The 12208-nt window shown below is 39.7% G+C and overlaps 1 protein-coding gene across 1 annotated transcript in view; it reads right to left on the reverse strand.

Annotated features, from left to right (window-relative positions):
* Positions 1-995: 995 nt before the first annotated feature.
* Positions 996-12208, reverse strand: part of VPS13D (vacuolar protein sorting 13 homolog D) — a 326075-nt gene continuing 314862 nt past the window's right edge. Inside the window, exons 69-70 of the mRNA XM_051988522.1 lie at positions 2961-3201; positions 996-1176 (exon numbers count right to left, since the gene is read on the reverse strand). Of these exons, the coding sequence (XP_051844482.1) occupies positions 1045-1176; positions 2961-3201 (373 nt within the window). The 3' untranslated portion in view covers positions 996-1044. The remainder of the gene's footprint in view (positions 1177-2960; positions 3202-12208) is intronic.

The raw sequence follows: 12208 nt of genomic DNA on the forward strand, positions 1-12208 counted from the left end.
TGGTCTTTCTTAGCAATACTACAAAGTGACCACTAATAACAAGCGGAGAAATACTCACAAAGTGTGACTTATTTTTGGTAAGGGAACACAAGTTAGTGTTGCTGTCGGGCGTTTTCCCCCCTAAAGATTTGGCTTACTGGTTATAAAGACAAAGCACTTCAAAAACAGCTTGTGAAAACAGAATCATCTTTCAACTGGGGGCAAGAAATGCATGGAGCAATTCGTTCTGGAAAGCCCCATCCCTTGACAAAGTGGGGCTTTGGTATGGAACACAGGAGACAGGACATCAGAGGAAAACCTATCAGCCTGCCTTGTTTCCCCTTCCGAGAAGGGGCAGGAATTTGCTTCTGGTTTGGAATGCTGAGCAGAATGCAGAGATTTGGACTGGGACTCCAGCCTGAACAATCAGACTTCCAAAGGCCTATTATAACTCTTTAATATATATTGGATCGCAGCTAGATCCACTTCTATGAATACTTTAATTTTCTTTTAAAAATAATACATGACATTCCTCAACTCTCAAGTATATCTTCTATACAGAGTGCCCTGTAGTAGATGCATAGAATTAGTGCAATAGAAGAATTGATATAATTTTTAATTTCTTTACAGTAAATAAACCTTTACACACACTACAGGTCCTGCTCTGAAACTTTCTTATATATTTACAAGCGCACAGTTGTACATATATACATGTTAACAAAATACAGGGCCATCTAAAAGCTAAGTTCATCTCAGATGCATATTTTTGACGTTATTCAACCAACACCTTTTTAAAAATTCTTCCCCATAATCTTAAAGTGCCCCCAAATATTGAATGTAGTTTTTTTCATTTGTATTTCCCCCTCAACAGTGCTCACTTTATCTTGTTTCTCAGATTTATTCGGCCAACAGAATGGGACTCTTCAGCCCTAAGGCTCCGGGGCTGGTGTCTGGTAGCTGTGCTCTTGTGGGCTGTTCTCTCTCTCTCTCTCTTTTTCTCTCTCTCTCTCTCTCTTTCTCCCTCTCTCTCTCTCTCTCTCTCTCTCTCGGGCAGGAGGGGTTTCTTCAGGAGTCCAGCTCCAACTGCTCTTGATTCTCACTGAGTCTCAACATAAGTTGTTGCTCATAGTAAAGGCTTTTTGCATAGTTTATTTCTTGGGATAATTTGACTGCAAGGATCTCTGATTTCACATGGACCTGGAAGTCAGAAAAGAGGAATAAAGAATGAGTTTTAGAATGTGAAGTAGCATTAATGCAAAGGAACAATAGAAGGGTGGCAGAGTAAAAAGAGCAGTTGGCCCCAGCTTTGGAGGACGCCACAGTTTTCTCAAGATGCTACAAATGGCCCAGACAGAACTGTACCTAGAGAACTCAAGCCCAAACCTGTCTGGTCCAATAAATGAAGAACAATTAACATATGAACAATTTCTAAGAACAATTGGCAACAAAATGTACGGCTCCAGAGAGGTGTGGATTTTTTATCTGTGTTTGCAAAACTTAGAACAGTGTCCTGTACACAAAAGGCACTTAGCAAGTGCATGCTGATTTTTTTTGTTTATTCTTACTAGTGCCTGAGGCCATTGGCATAGCCAAAGTATGGTTGCTAAGTTGGGCTCACTGACATGAAATATAACATTTATAGAAATGAAAATGTGCTTCTCCTTCTCCCCATTTATTTTGTGCTTTAAAAAAGCTTTTCTGTTTATGTGTGCTTTAAAAAGAATCAGAATAATTTCCCAATAACTCTCTCTCTCTCCTTCTAGTTGGTGTGAATAATGAATCCCCTCAAGTGAGGGATTCTGTTCTTCCCTCATAAAGCTACAGGGCTGGAACCAATGACCATACTCGACATAATTTTACCTTCCAACAGTATAGATTTGGACATGTTGGTCACTTTGGGGCTGTTATTTGAACTAACTTTCTATATTAATAAGGAAAAATGGAAGGTAAACCTAACTAGTAACTCAGTCATCTGATAATCCATGCATCAGGGTCCTGTTTCCATCCCAGCCCCAAGCCCTGAATGGGAAGACCTGCTTTCTCCTCTGTTCTCTGACCCATGTGGCCTCTGTAACAACAAATATACTTTCAAGAGCTAAGTGCTGCAATTACCCAGGCTATTTTTAACAAATCATCTTTAGAACAGAACTCACAGCACAGGTCACACACCACTATGTATTAAGAACTAAACAAACTCAGGCCTTTTCTTGGAGCAGAGAGAAAGCTGAGAGACAGCTTAAAAGGAGCACAGAGCTTACCCGAGGCAAGGTCTGGGTCTAAGACTGACAGTGGTCCCCCAGCTCTAATATCATGACAGGCCTCGGCCTGGGAACAAAGCTCACCCCACTTCAAGACATTTCAACCTTCCAATAAACCTTTTTGGAAGCCTCAGGGCTGCACTCTTTTTTTTGTGACATGCAGAAAACTTGAATTTTGGCAGTCACAGAAACATGGAAATATAGGCCGAGAGTTGGAAGCCATTCAACCTAACCCTCAAGGAAATCGAGGCAGGCAGCAGTGAAGTGACTTATCCAGGGTCGCACCGCTAGGAAGTGTCAGAGGCAGAAGTGGATCTCACCTCTTCCTGCTTCTGTGCCCAGAACCCTCGGTGTTGCCCCCCCAGCTGCCTCTGTCACGACACTGAACAGTCTCTTAGCTCACAGAGCCTGCCCTCCCCAGAGCACCAGCCCTGTGGGTCCTGTCCGCCCTGCCCCTCTCCAAGGAGGGCACGGAATGCACAGCAGTCCCACTTGCAGGAGACCAGGGCTTCATGCCACCAGCTGGAGCTTGTCTACCTTCTGATCAATAGTCTAACCTCAGGGGGCATCCCGATCACCCAGGACTTCTTGGGACTGCTCCTGCTCTAAACCCTTGGATGACATATTATGCATAGAAAGAGCTCTTAGAGAAAGGTTCCCTGCCGGTTTTCATCATTGCAATGTGTAGCTGGAGAGGGGGCAGAGGAGCCAGGGGAGTCTCACCATTGGTTTCTGATGGGAAGGCCCAGGAATCACAACTCCACTGCTCGTATTCACAGCTTTCTTGGTCAGCTGCACATACACCTTCCCATGGTCTTTGGAGACAAGGCAATGGTAGAGGTCATCGTATCGGACTTCCAGGACGATGGCCTCTCGATCGACATAGTCCCCACTTTTTAGGAAGTAAACGGCTCGGGAGGAGATGAGGACGCAGTAGCTGTCGATGTTCTCGACGGCTATGAAGCTGGAAGGAGAGACCAAATAAGCAATAAGGTACTGGCTGGCTGGCTGGCTGGTTCTCTCACTGGCACACATCAGAAAAGCTACTGCACTAGCAAGAAGACCACGGAGTCTCTTCCCAATCCCCCACTCTTTTTAAGGCTGGATTTGTAGCTGATGGCCAAATATTGTTTGGAGTCAGAGTAAAATGGTAATATATCTGTTGGAGCAAATAACTGCTAGAAATTGAATATTTCTGTTCTTAATCCTAAATTGAGAACCGGAGAAATTAACAGTGAGGTAAAAAGTAAAGACACAAAGAGAGCACAGTTCCCCAAGAAATGACTAAGCAAGCGAATGTTGTAAAAATGACCAGTCCCAATAGCAAACTGGCCCCAGCAAAAGTCTCTGGCCAGGGAAAAGATGTGCAAAGTACCTTGATCTCTAGCACTGACAGTTATCTCAAGTCAAGACTGATTCAATCAATCAATCAATCAATATTTATTAAGGGTGTACTCTGTGCCAGGCACTGTGCTAAGTCACGGAATACAAAGTAGGGCAAAAACGAAGTCACTTCCCTGAAGGATCCCACATTCTAAAGAAGGAAATGGTCACATTAAAAAAAAATACATATGGGATATATGACACAAAAGAGAAGGCACTGAAGGGAAAAACAATAGGGAGAAATGAGCAAGGTCTCTCCTGCAGAATGTGGAATTTGAGCTAACTTCTGAAGGGACCCAGGGAATTCAGGAGGCACAAGCAAGCAGAAAGAACCTTCCAGATATGGCATACAGTTGGGGAATAGGCATCAGAGTCAGGAAACAGAGAGTTTTTTTTTTTTTAACAGGAAGAGCACATAGGACAGTGTCAGAGAACTGTAGAGCAGGTGGAGGTTAGGAAGGGCTTTATATTTGATCCTGGAGGTCACAGGAATCCTAATGGAATTTATTGAGCTTGGGGACAGGGGGGGGAAATGAGAGCAAGAGGGAGAGAGAGAGAGAAGGAGGGAGGAAGGGAGGGAGAGAGATTGACTTTGAATATAAAACAGGATTTTGTGATCATTTTTGGAGATGATGGGGAAGAGTGTGACATGATCAGACTTGTGCTTTAGGAAATATCACTTTAATAGCTGAATGGAAGATAGACAAGAAAGGGGAGAGAACTGAAGTATACAGCCCTCTAACACCTATTGCAATAATCCAGGCGTGAGGTGATGAGATTTTGCACCAGGGTGGTAGTAGAGTCAGAAGAGAGAAGGGGATATATTTGAGAAATGCTGCAAAGATGAAATCAACAGACTTCAGCAACCGTTTGGATGGGAGAGGGAGAAATGTTTGTGAGTAGGGGTAGTGGGACGATGGTGATGTGATGCTCTTGAATTTGGGAGCACAGTTTGAGGGAAAAATTGATGAATTTGATTTTGGAAATAATAAGTTTAGGTTAATGTTTAAGTTTAATAGCAGAGATGTTAAATAACACAGCTCTCCTGAGTGCAGTCCAAACTAGATCAAGATGTAAATGAGAAATATTTAACAAACAAAAATACAATAAAACTTAAATAACATTACATTTTAAAAGTAAATATACACCTGACAGGGATTCTTATGTACATATTAGTGGCTTTTCTTTCTTTTTTTTTTTTCCAAAATTTTTATTTTCAGTTCCAGTCTCTCCTTCCTTTCACCCTCCCCCTGCCAAGAAGGCAAGAGATACAATATACATCATATAAAGTGATGCAAAACATATTTCTACAGTAGTAATACTGAGGAAAAAAGCAAGAAAAATGAGAAAAAAAAACTGATTCAACCTGTACTCAGAATTTATGTTCTCTCTTAAGAGCTGAACAGCATTTATCATCATGAATACTTTGAAAATGTCATAGATCATTGTTTTGATCAGAATAGCTAAGCCTATCACAGCTGACTGTTATTACAATATTGCTGTTTCCACATAAATTCTCCTGGTTCTACTCACTTCACATTGTATCAGTTCATGTCAATCTTAAAAATTTTTCTGAAACCATCCTGCTCATCATTTTCTTATAGCACAATAGTATTCCAACACAATCATGCACATAATTTGTTCTGCTGATCCCCAATTGATGCAGTTTCTTCTCAGTCTTTGAGTGATCTTTTCTATTTGGGTTTAACGCCACTTGGACTACTGTACATCCAGGTCAAAATGTCTCACAAGTGGTTGGAGATGTGAGACTGGAGGTGAGGAGAGAGGGCTGGATCACTACATTTATGAATCATCCTTACAGATATAATTGAATGCATGGGAGGTGATAAGATCACCAAGTGAAGCAATATAGAGAAGAGGACTCAAGACAGAGCTCACTGGGCTACTCATAATTAATAGGCATGACCTGGATGAGAATCCGGTAAAGGAGAAAGAGAAAGAATGGTCACTTAGGTAGGAGGAGAACCAGAGAGATCAAAGGAAAGAGAGAGGCCATCAAAGGATGCATCGAGGCGAGTGAGATTGTAGATGGTGAAAAGGCCATTGATTTTGGCAGCAAGAGGCTTCAGAGGGTTTAGAAAAGGGTAAATGGAGAAGAAGTGAAAGCACTGAGTGTAGGTAGCTTTTTCAAGGCCTTTAGTTAAAAACAAAGAGGAGAATTGTAGGACAATGGCTATCGATATTAAAGGGAAGGGGTTTATTTTTGTTTTTTATAAAGCTGGGGGAAACCTGGGTATGCTTATAAGCAGCAAGGAAAAAGACCCTAGAATTGGGGGAAAATGAGGATGAAAGTGGGGGCAATCTGTTAGAAAAGAAGGGAAATGACTACAGAGAGTTTGTCTTGGTAAGGAGGAAGGCCACATCTTTATGGTAGCCAAGGATGACAAAGGTGTTCGTGGGAGAAGACAGGTAAGTGATTTGAAATGAAGAGGTGAGAAGCTGAAGGGACTCTTGGCAAATGTTTTTTATTTTATTTTATTTTATTTTACTTTTGCTGATTATTCTCCAGGTATATTCTTATGTATGTTGGAGTCTAGGAGTCAGGAGGCAGAAAAAAAGATTGTGAGTCAAGCTCTGAATTCATTAGTGAAGGAAAGAGAATGTTGTGTGAGGTCAGTGGATAAAGCTCTATAAGAAGCAATGACTGATAGAGGGAGAGCCTGAAAGCAGCAGTGAGCAGAGTAGTCAGGGAAGTATTACTAAAAGGACAGCCAATGTTGGAGAGAGAAACCAAGGCCCCGAAGATGGAAGGAGTGAGACAGGAAAAGAATTCAGATGAAAGCAAATTTGTTAATTATGGAGTCAGCATTCCAGGGAGCATAAGCCCTGGCTGTCTAAACTGCAAGGGCTTTTAAGCAACGAGGTTGCAACATCAAAAACAGGAAAAAGTCACAGTGCTAAAGGTTAAATGCTGACCACTGACCTGCCCTAGTTGCTTTAGAACTTGTGACCCTGATGGAATTGCACAACAACAACTCTGTACAGGCCAGCCTCCACCTGAGGGCCATGTGAGGTTCTGTCTCATGGCCAGAGCTGGAGGCACAGCAGAGCAGGATGCAGGCAAGCCCCAAGACGGACAGTCGGGACATGCTCTATGACTGCTGTAACTTCACCTGCTGAATCTCCGAGGACTACAAGGGCAGCCGTGGTTCTCCTCCTCTAGAGAGGAGCCCTGCTGGCTCCGTGATCAGAGCACATACAAGGATTTTCACGTCCAGCCAGGCTCTATATGAGCTGAGGGCAGTCCTGGATTTAATTTGCCTTGCACTTTCTTCAATGCTGATCACAACATGAACTGACATGTGCATCCACCAATACATATAATGCAGTTGGCAATAGACGACCTTGAATGCTTTGTTAACACCAAGTCTTTTTCTGTGCTTTATGCCTGGAGAGTGTAAAGAGCCCCAGATTCAAGAATAAGGAAGTCCAGGTTCACCCTAATCCTAACCCACACTGGCTCTATGGCCATAGCAAAGGCATTTTGCCCCTTTGGGCCTCAGTTTCCTTAGCAGCAAAAGGAGTGTTTTACTAATTTCATAGTTTCTCCTTGTGCCTCAATCCCAGAGGAAGGATTTCATTTTACATTTGGGGAAACTGAGGCTGAGAAATGATTTGCCCAAGGTCACACAAGTAGTAAATGAGGTTGATGATATCTATACATCCTGCCCCCTGCCCTTTTCCCCATCCCCCCACCCTGCTATAATATTCATTTGTTCTCCATTCTTTTCATCTTACAGATCTTCCATATGTGTGTGCGTGTTATCAGGCCTGGGGCCTTTTATACAAGAGAAATAATGCAAATTAATTTCTTTTGTGCATAAATTATCTCACTTAGAAAAAGGAATTTTCATCATATGAGCAGAGACTGAGGTTTCTAGAATATCAAAGATTTTCAAAGACATGAAATCCTCTCTTGTTAGTAACTCAAGTTAAGGACTTATTGTTCAGGGCCTTCATATTTAACCTGGCCTTACTCTGTGATCTTTTCTTACTCTCACTGGTTGTACCTTTTGCCATGATAACTACTAGGATAAGAAGAGGGGTTTTCTCTGCCTGCCCTTTCCTTATGGGATTTGTTCAGATTCTGCTGCCCTGGAAAGAAGGTCATTCACTGGTACTGCTTGTCCTACCCTAACGCCCTTCAGGTGTTAGCTATTAGCTATTTAAAGATTATGGAGTTTAGGCTCCAAATGTTTCTTTTTCTGTCTTAAGAGTTTCAAGGATTTTGTGGATTTCTGTATCATAACAGAAAGACTAAGACTAAAGATTAGTTCTAGTTATGACTCTTACTAATTAGTAGCGAGATCTTAAAGTGATTTAACCTCCTTGTGCCTTAGTTTTCAAATCAGCTAAAAACAGACCCTAAGGAAAATATGGCTTTTCCACTGGGACTACTGGACACCTAGAAAAAAATAAAGCACGAAATTAAAAAACAAAAGAAATTAAAACTCCTGTAAAAAGAACTGAAAGACAACTTAATAGCTTAACACGGAATCTCTAAAAACTACAATAGTCCAAACAGAAATCAGTGACTTCATGAAACAGCAAAAAACAACTGAATAAAATTTAGAAATTGAAAAAAGGGAAGAAAATGTAAGATACCAAGAATTGACCTGGAAAACAAGTCAAGAAAAGAAGAAACTTAAGAATCATTGAACTCCCAGAAAAGCATTAAAAACAAAAACAAACATAGACAATGTAGTTCAAGATATCACAAATTAAAAATTATCAGAATCTATTAGAATCAGAGGGCAAACAACAATGAAACAAGTGCAACTATTGGTAGCATGTTAAGAGGAAGGAATAGTCAGAAGCAAAATAAACTTCCTGATTCAGAAGGGGAACATTAAAAAGAGGAAAAAAGAAAATTTAAAAAACCAGAATCTAAGGGGATGTTTTAAATTTCCTCTCAGACAACTAGAGAATGTCTGAACAAATTACAAATGTAAGGGAACATTATTGTACTGTAAGAAATGGTGAGAGGCAATTTTCAGAAAACTCTGGGTATTATGATTTGAAGCAGTAAAATTAAAAGATTCAGAAGAACAATTTAAACAGTGACAATGTTGCAAACTGATCAAAGCAATGATGTATCCTGTCTCCAATACATTTCTGGACACAGCTACTTTGTGGGTTCATTTTGCTTGGCCATGTTAATTTGTTACAAAGTACAAGGGTTACAAAAATTTTTCCCCCTTTCTAATTAAAGTGGAGGTTGGGAAGAAGCATGGGGAGTGAGATATAGCAACAGTGATGCTAATAAAAAAAAGAAGCCCATTGACACATTTTTTAAAATGCACTGAAGAGAACCGGAAGGAAGTTCCTAAGAAAGTACAAAGTGATAGGAAGGAGGGGGCATGGGAAGAATCCAAGTCTTATCTATAACACAAAAATGAGCAGTGAAAAGAAACACACACACACACACACACACACACACACACACACAAGTTTGATGTAGAAATACATCAAACTCAACAGGGAAAACAATGAGATCAGCGAGCCAGATGGTTAAGATGAAGAAAATAAAGGGGAGGGAAAAGTCACAAGTGAAAAAAACTTCTTGATCTTGAAGGACAAATTGAAAAAGAGGAAAAAAGAAAACAAAGACTCTTCGAAGTAATTGAGATTCCCTCTTAATCCACTGGGGAAAACAAAATGGTAAAGAAAAACAGCCTTGAAAGCCTTTAAGAATCCTGCCCCAGGTGATGACTAACCACGTCTTTCTCCAGAAGACCAGGATGACGCCTGCTGCCCACTTCCTGACCAAGAAAGGATATTTTAGGCTATGGCCACCACAGGAATATATACTTTGTTTATTTTTCTTTTAATTTTTTAAAAAATATTTATTTTAAGAAAAGGGCAAGAAAAAAAGGAAAACAGAAAAGAAATACAAAACAAAATAAAGTAAAACAGAAGAGAACATTGTCATGTATCCAGCAGAATATCAGGGAGGATTCAAAATATAACAACAAATTACTAGATCAAGAAAGTATATATTCATGAATGACCATTTTTTTCTTTACTTCCTAGCAAATTGTTTTTTGGTTCTCTGCTGTTCCCCTTATTTACTTTTTTCCTTTTTCTTCTTTTTCATTTCCCCCATTACTCCCAAGCAAGCTACATTTAAGAAAAGATACACACACACACAGACACCCACCCCGTACACACACATCTTTCCTATCCTTGCTGCCTCTTTAATTAAATTCTGCTCCATAATTTGTCTTGCTATTAATTAACCTCCCCCCATACCCAGGAATTCCTCCCTTGTCTTCTCTTATCTTTTCCTTCCCCATCTGCCCATCCTTTTCCCTAATTTCTTTATAGATTTTGGAAGATGCTATACCCTTCAAGGTATATATGTAGCATTATCTAGTGTAACCATTCCTGATGTGAGTAGGCTTTCAGGACTACCAGCTCTCCTCCTCACTCTAGTGCCTTTGTGTCTATTCTTTCTCTGCACCTATTTGTATAACATGATTGTTATTTTTATCTTAACTCTGCCAAATTTTCTTTTGAGCTACCCTATTGTTGATATGAATCTCATATATTCATACATATGTACATATATATAATAAATAATTTGTCTGTGTTTAAACAGTTTGTCCATATTAAGTTTCTTAAAATTGCGCTTTCATATTGGCTTTTGTATGTCAAATTTTCTGTTAAGTTTGGGTATGGTTGATAGAAAGTACTAAAAACCTGCAAGTTCATCGAATGTCCATTTTTTTCTTATTGAAGATTATAGGTAATTTTGCTGGATATGATATTTTTGGCCATAGACCTAGTTCTTTTGATTGCCTGTAGATATGATTCCAGGACCTGCAGTCTTTTATTGTAGCTGCTTGCTAAGTCCTGTACCAATCTAACTATAACTCCAGCATATTTGAATAGTTTTTGTCCTATTTTTTGCAAAATTTTCTCTTGGAGGTTTCAAAATTTTGCAATGATATTCCTTAGTGTTTTCCATACAAGATTACTTTGAGGTGGTGATTGGTGGATTTTACCTATTTCTACTTTCCTCTCATGTTTTACCACTCCAGGAAATTTTTCTTGGATTACTTCCTGCATTATTGTGTCATGATTTTCTTTTAGGTCAGAACTTTCTGGCAGTTCAATTATTCTTATGTTTTCTCTTCTTGATCTGTTCTTCAGACCTGTCATTTTTTCTTGTAAGTTGTTTTACATTCTGTTCTATTTTCTCATTCTTTATAATCTGTTTCATTATTTCTTGGTCTTTCATAGTTTCATTGGCTTCCCCTTGCCCAATTCTAATTTTCAAAGAATATTTTCATCTCTGAGACTCTGTGCCTCTTTTTCTAGCTAATTTACTGCTTGTTCATGTTTTTCTTGGACAGTTTTAATTTTTTTCTTCAGTTTATCCTCAATGCCTCTCATTTGATTTTTGAATTCTTTTTTGAATTGTGCTATAAATTCCCTCTGGGTAGGGAGCCATTTCATATTACTCTTTAGGGAAGAAACTCTTCCGAAGATGAATCCCCATCTTCCTTGTTCCCATAATATGTTTCAATGATTGGGTTCTTTCTTCTTTGCTGGTTCTTTTTTTTTTCCCCTTAAGTAAGAGTAGGCACATCTAATCATGGGATGGGGGATGGTGATTTAGGCTTCTCTTCAACCCTCCACTCTGACCCGGAACCCCAAAACAAGAGCTCCATCCTTATTTAAGTGCCCACAACTAGCAGTGCCCCTGCCCTTTTGCTTCTTCACTCAACAGATGCTGGTTCCTTCTCACCCAGGGCCACGGCTCAGCAGCATAACTGGGCCTGGTGCTCCCAATCAGTTGAGGTTCACTCAGTCTTTCCAGACTCAAACCCCATCTCCACAAACAGTCCAAGAGGTGAAAGTCTCTATACTTCCTGTTGAGGCTCTAGCCAAACCCAGCACTTCAGACAGGTTAATGCCCAGCTCAGGCCTTTCTTCAGATCTTCTCAGGTTGTATCAGGAGGACCCCAGTTTTGCCCCAAGTCCTCTAGATTTTTTTTATGAGTCTATGTTTGTCCTGAGGCACAAATTTATTCTATTTGTGGGGAAATCAGGGGAGCTTGAAATTTACCAACCTATTGCACCATCCACCATCCTCCCAGAATCCTTTTTTTAAACAAGCATTTTCCTTCTTCCTTTTCTTGGTTAATGGAGGATGAAGGAATGATGGGAGAACGGAACAATCTTATGTCAAAAAGTAAGGGTCATTGTAATATTTTTTAAAAACGCATAAAGAATAGAAGGAAGTAGATCATTAGGACAGTTTCAAAAGTAATGTATATTTTTAAAAGTAAGCAATGTGAAATGGAAATTTAGAGTTTTGTATAGAATCTTTTTTCTCTGCTTTGCTGTGTGTATGGAAATACTCTTTTGTGGTATTTAAGCTCAGAATAAAAACATAAGCTTTAAAAAAAAAGTGTATTGTGAATAATTCACAGAGGAGTAATACACATGCAAATAATTAGGAATTAACTTTACCATCCAAAGGGAAGATACATCCTAGCTTAATAAAAGAGTGATAATGAAAGACAAATTCCTAATCTTGAAACTCTGTTTTTTCTGGA

Source organism: Antechinus flavipes, chromosome 3 (genome assembly GCF_016432865.1).
Source record: "Antechinus flavipes isolate AdamAnt ecotype Samford, QLD, Australia chromosome 3, AdamAnt_v2, whole genome shotgun sequence".
NCBI classification, from domain to species: Eukaryota; Metazoa; Chordata; class Mammalia; order Dasyuromorphia; family Dasyuridae; genus Antechinus; species Antechinus flavipes.